General features: G+C 41.3%; 1 protein-coding gene across 6 annotated transcripts in view; it reads left to right on the plus strand.

Moving 5' to 3' along the window:
* sema5ba (sema domain, seven thrombospondin repeats (type 1 and type 1-like), transmembrane domain (TM) and short cytoplasmic domain, (semaphorin) 5Ba) overlaps positions 1 to 14,967 on the plus strand; it is a 165,854-nt gene that overhangs the window by 55,545 nt on the left and 95,342 nt on the right. For all 6 annotated transcript variants that reach the window (XM_032528886.1, XM_032528885.1, XM_032528883.1 and 3 more), the window contains one exon: positions 13,295 to 13,519. In XM_032528886.1, coding sequence (XP_032384777.1) covers positions 13,342 to 13,519 — 178 coding nt within the window. In that variant the 5' untranslated portion in view covers positions 13,295 to 13,341. The remainder of the gene's footprint in view (positions 1 to 13,294; positions 13,520 to 14,967) is intronic.

Genomic DNA, 14,967 nt, shown 5'->3' on the forward strand with positions numbered 1-14,967 from the left:
GTGTGTGAGACTGTGGTAGACATTGCCAAGTGAAATCGTAATAGAGTTTCTGAGGGCCAGAGAGAGTGTGTTATTACAGACTGGGGATGTGGAAAGGTATATGGCTGGCTGTTACTGGTGTGTGTTTGAAGTGGGAGTACAGACGTTTGTGTACAGTGGGTACGGAAAGTATTTAGACCCCTTTAAATTGGTCACTCTTTGTTTTATTGCAGCCATTTTCCCAAAATCCAAAATGTTAATTTTATTTCTCATTAATGTACACTCATATTGAAAAACTGAAATATCACATGGTCATAAGCATTCAGATCCTTTGCTCAGTATTGAGTAGAAGCACCCTTTTGAACTAGTACAGCCATGAGTCTTCTTGAATAATGATGCAACAAGTTTTTCACACCTGGATTTGGGGATCCTCTTCCATTCGTCCTTACAGATCCTCTCCAGTTCTGTCAGGTTGGATGGTGAACGTTGGTGGACACCATAGACTTTACGGTCTATGGTGGACACCCACTTTCAGATGCTCAATTGGCTTTAGGTCAGGGCTCTGGCTGGGCCGGTCAAGAATGGTCACAGAGTTGTTCCGAAGCCGTTCCTTTGTTATTTTAGCTGTGTGCTTAGGGTCATTGTCTTGTTGGAAGGTGAACCTTCGGCCCAGTCTGAGGTCCTGCACACTCTGGATGAGGTTTTCTTCCAGGATATTTCTGTACTTGGCTGAATACTTTCCGTACCCAGTGTATGTGTGCGTGGGAGCGTGGGTACCACACCCATTGCAGAGTCTGTCGAGCATCAATCAAACCATGTAATAATACTGCAGTCTGGTTTGCCATTCACTCACAAATAATAACCATCTCCTGCCGAAGCCCGTCACACTTCAATCAAAAAATCCCCTCTTTTCCTGATTGTTACTGTTAATACAAGTGGCATAAAATACTTGAGAACCCCTTTTTACAAGAGACAGAGATTTGTTTGGTTATCTATTTAGTGTGCTTCAGCTGAAGGTATACCAAGACCTGGCCATTACAATCTTAAAATGATCAATGGTAAAACCTGTAATTAGGGGCTTTTTCAGACTGGACATGCTGTATCTTTCTGAAAACTAACTGTTATAATCAGAGCAGGTGTTGCATGATGGACTTTACCAATGGTTCCCAAACTGGGGGTCCTGGAGTTAAAACAGGAGGGCATGGTTCTGCTGCACTGCCAAACATTGTGAAAGAACGGGTAAACGTAAAGCAGACGATGAAGCTACACCGAATGTCAAAACTACCAAAACACAGACAAAGAAAATATGTAGTCATAGCCACGTTTCCTAGACTGGGTAAACCCAGCCCAATCTGCTGGCGATGGGATTTCACCCTGCAGCTCAGGCTGGAAACCTGTGCATTATTCTATCCTGCTTCTGATACTAATTTGCAGGGACCAATCACAAACTGGCTTATCCACCTGGCGCGCTATTGGCGGGTTTAACAGGATGATGATAGAGAAGTGACCAAGCAGCTTTTTGTTTCCATTCAACATGGCGGCCAACTACGCTGTTCCTGCTACGTCACCCGGACTGTTGGTCTGATTGGTTGAAGGACTATACAATTGCGTACAGAGTAATTTGATCTATGTCCGTTTATCACGCCTCTTGGGCAGTAGAAAATATAGAGCAGACTTTCCAGACTAATGTTCAATCTTAAAAGCTTGAGCTTAGTCTGGGTATAGCCAGACTACACGTTTCCCTCTAAGGAGCCAATCTCCCAGTTGAATCGTCACTGCTCCGTCTCATTGACTATCCCCCACAGCTGATTGCGGCCCATTGTGTGTTCTGTCTGTCCGTCTGTCTCTGCCTAATTTCAATACTGGGCATTAATATCATTACTATTTAAATATTATGTGCTTTTAGCATCTTAGTTTTCAAATATAAAAGCACATTGTCATTTGTGCAAATGCAGAACAAAAGAAGCCCAGATTTTCTTCTTACCAGCAAAATAATTGCCAAGATGTTCTTACTAGTTCTCAATTAAACATTTTATTGATTTGACTCATGGTTCATTTTAGGGAATGATTTCTGTAGTTTGAGGAGGCTATTTTATTAAAACACAGCTGTTAGCCTGCAGCTGTAACCTGCGACTTTAGTTACAACTGCTTGAGTAACTTAATGTTAATAATCCTCATTATAAATAATTAATTACATAGTTTGAGGACATGCCTTAGTAAGCCAAGGACATTAGCTATTGATTCATTGGAACAAATTACAAATTAGTACACACAGATTATTAATTTGAGGGTACAAATTACTAGTTTGTGTGCACAAATGATCAAAAACCCTAACCCTGATCCCTTCAGTGGACATGGAAAAAAGGCTCTACATATGCCATTGGCTACATTTTAAATGGATGTCTGCCAATAGGCCCAAAACATCACATATTGTATGTGATTATTGTGACAGAGACTCCAGGTTAATATGATTCTGACTGAGTAGAAAGATTTGAATTCAGTTGTGATTCTGTGAAAATTCACAGATCCAGTTTCTCTTTTTTAATCTTCTCCTGAACATTTAAATGAATGTACATGTATGTGTGTTTGTTCAAATATGACTTTTGGAAAGAAATAAAGGGTAAAATATGAATTACAAAACAGACACTAATTAAGAAGTTCCCCGTACTTTAAGAGTTATGCAGCACATTGGCCAGGAGTCATTCTTGATGCCTAAACATCTCTCTCAGATAAGGCCGAGGATGATTGGGAATGTCTGCTGCTTGCCTGCTGAATCTGTGGGATCTCTGTTTTCTTTATTTTCAATCATGTCGCCGTCCATACTATGTGCTAACATTACCGCCCTCAAGCCGCAATGATTTGCTGCGAATGAATGCAGAATGCCACAGAATCTATCAATCCAATTAGATAGAATATGGAATTGATGACACAAAGAATAATAACGGTAACTCTAACGGTTATTATTTGAAAGTTGTTAGTGAGGACTAGATAAGGACTTTATTTAAAGCTGATTCTGGTTCCCACTTGGCCCCAGGTGTGTCTGTTAAAACACGATGGAGACAACTTCTCTCTTTTGATGCTTTATTACAATCAAACAATGTGCAACCCAGCTAACAGGTGAAGAACACAAACGCAAAATCACTAGCTAACTTACTTTAAATGTGAAAGAACTATGGACTAATCCAACAACAGGCTTAATGAACTGACCACATAAGTTGTACGCTTTTTTTTCCTCTTTTTTCTTTTTTCTCACTGTTTTCACCGTGTGGTGCACGCAAACCCGTTCGCGGTGTGAGACGCGTGTCTGCGCTGTTCTCCGACGTGACGACCTCTTGTACTAAACTAAAGCAACAAGCCAATTTTGTAAAATGAGTTGAAAGTACCGATATTTGTGTTAAAATGTAAGGAGTAGAAGTAAAAAGTCGCCACAAAAAACAGTAAAGTAAAGATATCAAAAAAATCTACTTGAGTACAGTAACAAAGTATTTGTACTTTGTTACTTACCATCTTTGCGTCTCAGTTGACAGTCCCACAGGTATATGAGTATATTAGATGCCTTCCCTCGGGCACCATAATGCCTTGATTCCGGCACAGCCTCAGATTTGATATCGGACATAATCCAGACAGCACCTGCCAACCTCATCACCTCATCAGCCCTGTCACTCACTGTTATCCCCAAACACACACACACACACACACACACACACACACACACTCACACTCACACTCACACTCACACACAAACACACACACACGTGCACATACACAATTTGTTTTCTCCGATCCAAGGTCAACCCTCCCTCAATCCTAAAGAAGACCTTTTCTCCAGTGTTGCCTGCCTTCTCAAGCATGAGTGGAGAGACTCAATAACAAGAGATGCTTGCCGTGATCCCTCGGTCACCCTTTCTTTTCCAAGAAGAGAATGAAAAAAAGAGCTTCTATCTCACCCTGTAACCATCTTCATTACACATTCCTTCGTCCTTCCCCCAAATGCGTTGGCTACATGTTCAACCCCGTTCCCTTGAGACTCTCATGAGGCCCCCGTCGGCCCTGCCCACCCCCCCATTGCAGTGCAGGCATTAAAGAGATTGGTGGGGTCGAGCTATTGAGGTGATTTAGACATGGTCAATGTAGCCTTGGCTGGACCAAACCCCCTGAGGGAAGAGTGGGAGAGGTTGAATAGGATGGGAATATGGTGGCAATATGCATCCGTGGAGTGGTTGTCTGCATTTATCATGATGTTGTAAGGTTGGTTTGATTTGTTAGTTTGATTAAACAGACACACGTGTAAACACACACACACACACACCACACACACACACACACACACACACCACACACACACACACACACACACCACACACACACACACACACACACACTTCATGAACTACTTCAACTGAACATAAATGACAATAAGATAAAATGACAAGTGTAAAATAAAATTAGCTTTGGTGCCTTATTCTGTTTTACAAGTGGCTTGATTTATACAGAATTGGGGGCATTGATCTTCTGTTTCCTTCAGGAAACAGGTGTTATTTCCTTCTGTTGTAATTCATTTTGTATTTGCGAGAGAATTCCCATGAGCGTATGGATTGCATTGGTATTCACGTGCCATACAAGCTAATGATGAGCATTGGAAGGATTGCAGCAGGCTGTGCAGGACACATTTTTCATGCATAAAGCAGGTGGAGCGGCTTAACTTGAAATCCTGCTTAAATATGGTTAACGATGATGTCTAATCACAAAAACGATTCACAGAAAAACAGATAAGATTCTTCCTATGGGAACTCCGCTGTAGATATTACCAATTAAATTTCTTATCTGCTATCTGTGATGATAGGTTCTTCTAAAAGCAACATGCATTTATTTATTTTTTACCTGCTGGCCACACGAAGACCCAGGGGCTCGACATTGCCATTGTGGAAACAAAATTTCGAGCAGGGACACACACCAGATCTGCCACTTGTTGACTGGAACACGCCCGCCTGGCTGTTGAAGCCCCTGGTTCATCCTGGTTCAGCCGGTCCCAGCTGGCGCTCACAGTTGGAGCTGAGCACGGCGGCCTCGCTTGTGGAGGATGTACTCAAGCTTGACTACAAGGACGAGGACTCCTCTGAGCTCATCAGAGGATGACGAGGACAAGTTTGAAATGTTCATCCCCTCCCCCCAGGCCGACAAGCCTGATGCTGCCCCCGCTCCCAGCATGGAAATGAAGGACATGCGCCAATGCACTGTGTCCAGGCAAAACATCTCTTGGCCTGCGGTTGTGGTGGAGTCGACCAGATCACGCTACAAGGGGAAGAAATTGCCCCAGAACAAGAGGTCGGCATAACAGCTACTTCCAGTTTTTCCTGAACTGCTGGAGGAGGTATCCTCTTCGTGGAAACACCACCCATTCAGCGGTAAGACCCCGATTCAGGGAGCCACCTTCCTGGAGTTTGAGGGCATGGAAACGCTGGGAGAGAGATGGGCAGCTGTCACAAATTCAGCCTGGGAATTGAGAACAATATCTCAGCGCTACAAGCTTCAATGTGCTATTGCCCCCCCTTGCTTCTCAGGCATACTTTGTTCCCAGGCCAAGGGGGAGTCTGCTCGCGTTCTACAGGAGGAATTGATCACGCTGTTAGAAAGGAGAGCAATACGTATAGTGCCTCCCGAGCTGAGTCGGAGTGGCTTTTACTTCATGTAGTTGCTGGTCCCCAAACGGGGTTGGAAACGGAATTTCCCTATCCTAGATCTGCAGGCTCTGAACAAATACCTCCAAAAAATACAAATTCAGGATACTCACTCATGCATCTCTGCTTTGTCTGGTGTCCAGGGCGACTGGTTCACATCTGTCAATTTGATAGACGCGTATTTCCAGGGGTTTGCTGTTCAGGGTGTCTATTATGAGTACAGAGTGGTTCCCTTCAGTCTGTTTATGAACCCAAGAGTGTTTGTGAGGTGTACCAAAGCAGCTGTAGACCCGTTAAGGCGGCAGGGTCTTGAGGGTAAAACAGATAGCAAACACCCTTTGGTTTGCCGTTTTATGAAAGGGGCCTGTTCGCTGCTCCCTGTTTCTAAGCTGTTGTCTCCCTCATGGGACCTGGCGGTGGTGTTGGATGTGCTTGCTAGCCCTCCTTTTGAACCACTGGAGCATCTTGAAGCATCTGTCTTTGAAGACAGTGCTGCTGCTGGCCTTCGTGTCTGCAAAATGGGTTAACGACATTCATTTGCTCTCTGTGCAGCCATTATGCACTCAGTTTGCCCCGGGGCGTGTCAAAGTGTTATTGAAACCCAATCCTGCCTTTGTGCCCAAGGTGGTTGGCTCATGCTCTTCCATTGACCTTTTGCCGCTCTCTTCCCCGCCTTTTTCTTTCTCAGAGGAACGGCGGTTGCATGCGCCAGTTCGTGCTCTGCACATGGACAGGAAGTTACTACCTGAGTGCCAGTGGTTGCTAAGATAAGCTTGTCTGGCAATACGGGAGTCTCCATATCCCATAGTGACACATTGAAAAAAATGCTATTAATGAGAACTTTAGGTTACTTGCGCAACCCTGGTTCTCAGAGTAGCATGAGTGAGATGTCTCACCAGACAAGCAAGAAGAGGTGCTTATTTTGAATGATGTTCACGTCGTAGCGTAAAGGGGGATGGACCGACCTGACGCAGACACTCAATCACCAGCCAATCAGGATTGGCGTATTGAGATAAATGCTTCTGAAGAATACGCATAGAGAAACATCTCGCTCATGCTACTCTGAGAACCGGCGTTACGCAAGTAACCAAAAGTTCTTTTATACAAGCGGCAACTGCAATTTAATCAGTGTCCTAATAGATTATAATGAGATCATGCTCAGGAAGTTAGTATTGAGTTGTAATTATAGGTACTCCCATTGCAGGCTAGATTGAAATGAAAAAACAGACAGCAAAGGTGTAGTGGACTCTGGAAAATGTTGGTCCATAACTGTCTCCAGAGTGATGGAATTAAGAAATGAGGTAGCAAAGTAAAAATGGAATAAGGAGTGATAAAAGGAGGAGGGGGATACAGATGAGAGGGTTTTACAACTGATACAAGGAGGATTGACACACCTGCCGAGAGGTCCTGCTGCCCGGAGGAATGTGATGTGCTCTAACAATTGCAGGGACGTATGTTGAAAAGCACAAGTTAGAGCCCCCTTCCTGGCTGTCAGGATGAAACATCTGACACCACAGTTTCAGCTAAACGCACAAGGAGCAGGATAAATTATGTTTTTATTCCGCCTGTTTCTTCATCAGCCCAGATCACCCACTGTCTTCTGCCCTCAAACCCTACTTTAGTTTTCCATTCTTGACTCCCCAAGCAACAGCTTTGTTTGCCACCTTAGAAATGAAGGGTGAGTTGCTTGACTTACTGTAGCTGAATACACATACTGTACATGGATATACAGTAATCAAATATATATACTTTTAACACATATTGCTTGCATTTACATACTTGAACCATTTCATTCTCCTTAGCACAACACTTTCTTATACTGTGTTGGATCAGCGGGCAGTCCGCCATCCAGTTCCGCCCAGAAGACTGTTGAAGTCTGTGCTGAAATACACTCAACCTGGTTCCCGCTGCACTGTTGCCATAGATACACGTTGGCATTGAAAGGGACTGTGCTCAGGAAAGGTTGAGATGTACTGGCTGCAGTCTGGATAAAGAGTGGAAATTATTTTTTTAAGGAGAGCTTACCATGTTTATCTAGGTTGAGCCTTCCAAAATTATCTCAGCACCAAATCACTGTAGTCTTTTTTTTTTTAAATCTCCACTGGGAGAAAAACACTGACTTTTTTGTACTGCTTTAGGTTGTTTAGAACAAGCAGCACCATGCTGAAGCATCCTAAGTGAGAAATTAATGCATTATACCTTAACAGTAAATACACTGCCTCTAGCTTTTAAACACTTAGGTCAAATTGTGTGTCTACTTTAAGGTACTGCGTACATAGCCTGAGGTGAAAGAGTACATGTACTCAAATATTGTGCTTCATTACAGTTTTAATTATCCCATGTGTCTGACAGCTTTACTTACTAGTTATATTTCAGATTAAATATCATATCATATGATATATGATCATATGATTTCCATCTCTTACTTTTTTGCAAGTGCAAAAAAGCATTGCTTTAGCTGACTGAATGGATTAAAACATGTTCTCTTTGTTTTAAAAAGTTGCATAATTTTCTGAAACTTGCAATTAAACAAAGTATATGTCTAAACTCAACTGAGAATTATGTTTTACTTAACAAGCCAAAAATATAGGCTTAGCTAAGTTAGTTAAGCCTTAAAGTCCCACTAAAATCAAAATTTAGTCCATGTAGTCAGAAATTATTAGTTATGAAATTAGAAGGGGAAAATGTCTATATGGAAATATCAGAAATGCTCCTTTTCATCATTATCAGCTGGAGGGGTGTGTCAATGTCTCGTTAGCCCACCAGGTTACAACATATTTGTGCTGTAACCAACATGTGTCACAGGCAGACAGTGTGTTGTTAGCAGAAGTACTGAAGAGTACGGACAACAGCAGCATTTAAATGGACCCGACTGATATGTGCAAGTAAGCTATGTTTACATGATGTGCAGCAGCCAATTAGCTATCCAGCCTGCAAACCGACGTCAGCAATGCAATTTTTCCCCAGTGAATGTTTGTCTGGTTGCTCGTTCAACAAGCTAGTGCAGGATGCAAGTTTTTTTTTTTTGCAGGATGGTAGGGGAAGACTCTTGAATATTCATTAGGGAACTCATCCCTGAATGGCTAGTATGTGTTGCCTGCTCTGGTTGGGTTGGTTATATTGAGGCAAGAGGAGGGTTATGTTTAGGCAAGAGGAGTGGGATTGGTTATGGTTTGGGTAAGATTGAAGTGTGTTCATGTTTGACTCTTTGATAAGAAGGAGACTTTAGCAGAAATGCTGTTGTGGACAAGTGTCTCTTGTTTTGTGTTTCAGCATGCTGTCTGCATGATAGAACATTGACTACTATGGTAATGTAGCTAAAGATGGAGGGATTTTATTGGCTGTATGAAAACAAATACTTGGAGATGGAGAACTACTGGTATTCTTGCAATTTATTGCAAATATGGGGGCACCATCATGCAACCAAAAAATATAAAATATAACAAGTCCTGAGTCCTGATTTTATCTCAAAGGAGAACACAGGACATGTGCCAGAGCTGATATGTATGCTTTAGCACAGCACACACACAAAAAAAAACAATTTCAGTTGTATTTTAAAACCAGTGAAGAAAAAATATATATTATCAACAATAGGTTAGTTTAGAGACAGCACAACATAAAAGCTAAACTAATAAGGCATACAATGCTCCAGCAGCAGGTTGTAACACACACAGAGGTTCACAAAACCCCCGAGCCCCTCATCACACACCCGTCTGTGCACGTCAGAGCCGCCAGTGCAGAGAGACATTTTTCACAATGAATACTTTCAATACTAAGTTTGTTTTTTAGCTAATACCCCTGGTTGCAGGACTTTTGCTTTGCATTGTGGTATTTAAAAGGATAGAAACGTGTTTTCCTCATTTTGCACATACTACTTTTACAGCTATAAGGCACCGCAAGTCTCAATGCCTAATTCAGATTTCTTTGCTCAATCCGTTTTGTTTTTTTCGGCTGTTCATATTACCTTTTAAAATGTGGCCTATATCAGATTCCAGTGTGAACTGTTTGCGGTTTTGAACTGACCCGCATGCACAAAAGAACAACAAGTGTTCTGCCCACTCCACTCGCTGTGACCCAACATGGAGTGTGTGACCAGCTGTCCATTGCTGGATTTTGCCAGTTGTCAGAGCTGTGACTGTGTGTGCGCACGCGTATCTTGGTTTGCTTGAATGAAGGACATGCCATGACATTCTTTGACATTCTTTTATCCTGCTGTACAGACAGTACGGTTCCCTCTGTGTTTGTCCATGCCAAGATAACTCTTCCACCGAAGTCTGAACGTATAGAGTCCCGGTCATCCGTCACAATCTCCTGCCCGGCCTGCTGCTCTCAGTCCAGCTTTTAGACTAATGAGAGGATTTGAAGAGTTAGTCTTTGACTTTCAGGACTCAGTGATTTAATGTGAATTAAGCACCTGCCAACTCCCCTCCTGCCGATGATAGAAATAAAAAAATGGAGGTGTCCTAGTAGGAACAAGTCACACATTGTAAGCATAATGTTCTCAGTTTGATTTCACTGTTTGATTTCATCTTGCAGTCTCTCACCTCATGTTTCATGTTAATCTTTACTGTCAGGTATATAAAATGTCAGAAAAAAGCATTTAAAGTCTGCTGAAGGAAATATTGTCTATATCATTTATACCCAGGGGGCTGCTCTCTCTGATATCTCGTTACTGCCTTTTGGCATTACTGTATTGTTTGCATCAATGCGATAATGCGCCTTACTTTTTAAAGAATAAATAAACTTATCTAGCCAAAGGACCCAAACAGAATGTGATTAATATGGAAACTAAAGAGTTTAGAAATATAACCAGACACCAGTCTCTGCACGGCCTCAAAACTCATTAGTAAAGTTTTCAAATTCATCATGATCTGTAGATGTGAAAATATGGAAGAAATCGTCCCTTTATTTTTTATTTAAATGTATGTATTAATTTATTTGATTAAATGGTTCAGGATTTGGTTCAGTGCTATTTAAATAAAAGGAACAAAAGACTGAAGAGCTTTTTGACAAGTCACTTAAAATTAATATGAGAGTCAAATACAAGTCATAAAGCCTAAATTAGGGTTGAATATTATTATAACCATTTTTTTAAAGCATTCAAAGTGCAAATTCAAGCACTTGGCACAGAATTTATTTTTAAGATGTTGTAAGATGCCTGTTATGAACAAAACGTTCTGAAGGTTTAATGAAACCTATACTATTGTCAGTAACAATTGTTCTTGTCATTTCGATGGATGAGAGATAGATTAGAAAGGGACACAAAAGGAAAGGAGGATTCGTTTAAGGTGGTTTCATGCGGATGAATTGTCAGTAAGGAGAACAATTGTGAAACAAAGTCAGATGAAAGAGGCTGGGATCGGAGTTTTAACAGAATGGAATGTAACACATTCACAACGCCCTTAACCTCATCTGTTTCACTTCAATTTGCTTGAATAGAAATAACATGCTTCCAATTGAAATGACAGAATTCCTTCAAAAACCATAAGAGTTTTTTCTTATTTGAAAGCCACAGTGTCAAATGCTGGACTCATGTCAAGCAGCACCACCACACAGATCACTCCCTGTCGTCTGCATTTAAGTGTAGTTTCAGTTCTTTCCAGCTGATGGAGACCACACTGAGATCATGTCTACTATATTATTTTTCCCTCTTTGACCCTCTATAAAACGGTCATTTCGAATTTCCAAACATATAAAATCTAAAAGGCAAATTGGGCTGGTTCACAATTTGCAAATAGAAAACAAGTCTCTGTGGAGGATCAGAGACCTCCAATATTTTTCAAAGAACCTAATAACTAAATGTACCTGAAAAGATCAGTGTATCGTAGGTCCTCCAGGGGTCGGATTTACAACCACTGGGTCTAGAAAAAAAACGGGTAGAGTCATGTGATCATACAGACCTCACAATGGTATTGTCCATCTTTGAGAGTCTCAACTTACACACCAGCATGCTTGCTCTGTAAAGAAAAAACAGCTTTTTGGAAATCAGACATCTGCTTGCAGGAGTGGAGTGTGTGGCCTGTAGAGGAGAGTTAAGCCCCCCCCCCTCTATTTTTCAGTCTGAATGGCAAAACAATTTAGTTTTTCTTGTAAAGTATGTGCTTGGTCAAAACATTGTTGACACAGAAACAGTATTATCAAATGTATCTGTCATTGTGGAAATGTCCTTTCCAATGCCTTTTTAAAAAGGCCGTAACATTGCCCTATACTGATTGGTCTGTTTAGAATGATCAATACCATGCTTTTGAGTAAGGGCCAGACACAAGTGCTCTTCAAATATTAAACAAAACTAGAAGCTTTTTAAATGTGATGCAGAGCGAGCCAAAGTCCTGAAACTGATGGATGTGTCACTAAGACGGCAATTTCTAGATTGTATTCCAAGTCAGACCTGCATTTTTTAAGAACTATTTTCAGTCTGAATGGGGTCTAACAGGGAGCTCTAAAACTTGAGATGAATCCAGCCTGAATGACTCAAGTCCAGTACAGAGTGCATTGAATACTTCCACCTGTTTCATCAACAGTATGTTCGTTGGCAGTAGCTAGAGGCCTGTTGACTCCACTGTTTTGTAATGACAAACATGGGCACTCTGTGCATTTGCGTAATTAGTTACCAGCTGTAGTGAGAGGGATAATTGATTGCAGGGCGAGATGGTTGATTTGCAATTCAACCGAGCTAATAATTTGTTATTGATTGAAGCATTAGTGAAGAAAATGCTACAGAGAGATGTAACCCAGCCAAAGTGCTGCAGAACGTTGATGCTCTGTTTTTAATCTACTTAAATGTTATTACACCTCGCTAAGCTAACATCGTAAGGAGCACAGGCCAGGCGATGATGAACTGCTGGTTTCAGCTCAGCATTGTAGACTCATATGTTATGACTGGAGGAGATTACATTTACGCAGGAAGCATGAGAGTGTCTGTATGTGTGTTTTGTGTAGGAACATTTGTCTGTCTGCCGACTGGCTCTGCTTAGAGAGTGCTTGAATATGGAGGTCAGGGGACGACTGCATATTATTCATGACTTGATATGCATCACACAAGTGCAGTAAAAATATCTTTTGAGTTTACAGTAAATTTATAGTTGTGCAACATTTGTTTTTCCAGTACATCTCTAAGTGCCACACATTTTTTAAGTGAGTTCATTTCTGCCTCATGGACTTGTGGAATATTCATGCCTCATTGAACCGTCCACTACTGCAGTCAGTTTTCTAAATTTAATCAGCCATTAAATTAACTCCCTCAGTTTAATTGCACATTTGAAATGATTATCTCAAGGTCAGAGGTTAGGTTTTTCTTTGTGATGGCTCATTGCTTCACACGTTCCTCTCCCTTCTGTTCTTTATTTTAGTTTACTCAGCTTTATATCACGTCTTTCCAGCCACCCTCTAGTTACCTAACATCTATGCTTTCATCCCACGGATATGTCCTTTCTACTAACATTTTATACCTTTTTTTTGCATTCTTTTTTCCTTCTTTTTCTGTTCCTCTATGTTGGATTCCGAGCCGGAAGCCCACAGGAATTGAAAGTTGGAGAGAAGAAATGATTTTTAAGTGACTCAGAGAGAGCTTCTTTTCTTTGAAACCAGGTGTAAAAATGTTGCATTGAGGTGCTAAAGTCGTCTCTTCTCTTCTTCAGCTCTTTCTCAGAGGCCCACCTTGGCAGTTAGAGGAGAGGTCATCACCATGACAGCGTCCTCGCAGGACTCCACCCCCTCGTCTATGGCTGGCCTCTTCCTCCTCCTCCTCCTCTTCCCAACTGTCCTCTCGCAGAATCCTGCTGACCAAATGACTCCGTCGTTGTTTGACCTGCTGACCCAACCGGAGTGCACAAAGAAAGAACATCCAAAGGTTTCCATCCAAGGTCAGACATCACCTATAACCACTTGTTATATATAAACATCTGATAATGCTATACTGAAAATGTTTACATGGACACAAGAAAACTGTTTACTAGGAGAATGCAGATTATGGTTACTTTAAAACTTGCATTTACACACAGCTTGCCAGTAATCTGATTTCCCTCTTATCTTCTTTACTGTTAAATAATAGCTTTAGATTTTTTACCATGCACAGTTCTGAACACATAACACTGGTTTTTTTCAGACTGTAAGTAACTGCTATTCTTTATTTTAGTTTCAATTCTGGTCTGATTTAGGATTTAATTATTTGGATATATCTGCTCTGAGTAATGATGTTGACTTTTATCCCACACAACTGCAATTCCAGTTCTTTGTCTGCCATGTGCATGTGCTGTAAAAAGCCTGTTAGAAATCTGTGTACACATGGTGGAGAAGTCAGGCTTCTCCATTCGAAATCTAGCTTAGTTAACCAGGTTTCTTTAATACCTAACACCAATTACAGTAACTGGATTTCTAATCTGGAAATTTAACCCAGTTATGCATAGAGGTGCATGGAAGATGGTTAATGAATAATTCTGTGTTTTTGAGATCATCACTGAAAAAAAGTAAAGTTTTGAGGCAAATGGTTACGTACAGAAACATATACATGCCACTTTTCACCGGAACAAAATAAACTGTTTTCATAAACCTGTGCCAGTTGAAATAAAACCTCATAATTTGGCATTTGGCATGCAGGTATAAAGAACAACAGAAAGCAAGAGGGGACAAGATAAAATGGATTGTGCAGAATAACAACGCTCGCTATCTAGCCCATTCATCTGTACAGTGGAAGAAACAAGGTCTTCCTTGTTTCTTGGCCCACAGTTTGGGGCACCAAATCCCAGATAGATATGGCAGAATGAAAGGTAAACACGCGCTAGATTGCTGTGTTTATTTTTTGAATAGGGCTGTTTGTGTTCCCTCTGCCAAGAATGGTGAAGATTGGAGCACAACAAAATTGCTGGTGGGGATCGAGGACAGAAACACAAAAATTGAAAAGGTGGAAGATGACATTTCCTCAAGTGTTTTTTATTTATAATTTTTTTTTAACTACAATTGGTTCCCTTCCAAGCCTCCATCTGTGCTCTAGGGCCAACTCAGCCATGTTCTAGGTCTGAACTCTGGTTAATGAATCTGAAAGTGGTCCTTTTGCTGGACCTTCTGTGTAACAGCAGTTTTCATCTTAAAAACCGAAACCTCCTTTGTATTGGGTTTTCTATCCATAGATCGAGTGAATGTTATTGGCTATTATCATTCCCCACAAAACCGAGCTGAGGTCACATATAGAATATGCTGAGTATTTGCCTCTGTCCTGCTTCACCCAGGGCTCCAGATGTCCAGATTAGCCCGAGCTCCACCGGTGCTTCACTTCAAAGGCGTGCCACTTGAGAATGGCTCTCATGGCAGGGAG

This window comes from Etheostoma spectabile, chromosome 11 (assembly GCF_008692095.1).
Source record: "Etheostoma spectabile isolate EspeVRDwgs_2016 chromosome 11, UIUC_Espe_1.0, whole genome shotgun sequence".
Classification (NCBI taxonomy): domain Eukaryota; kingdom Metazoa; phylum Chordata; class Actinopteri; order Perciformes; family Percidae; genus Etheostoma; species Etheostoma spectabile.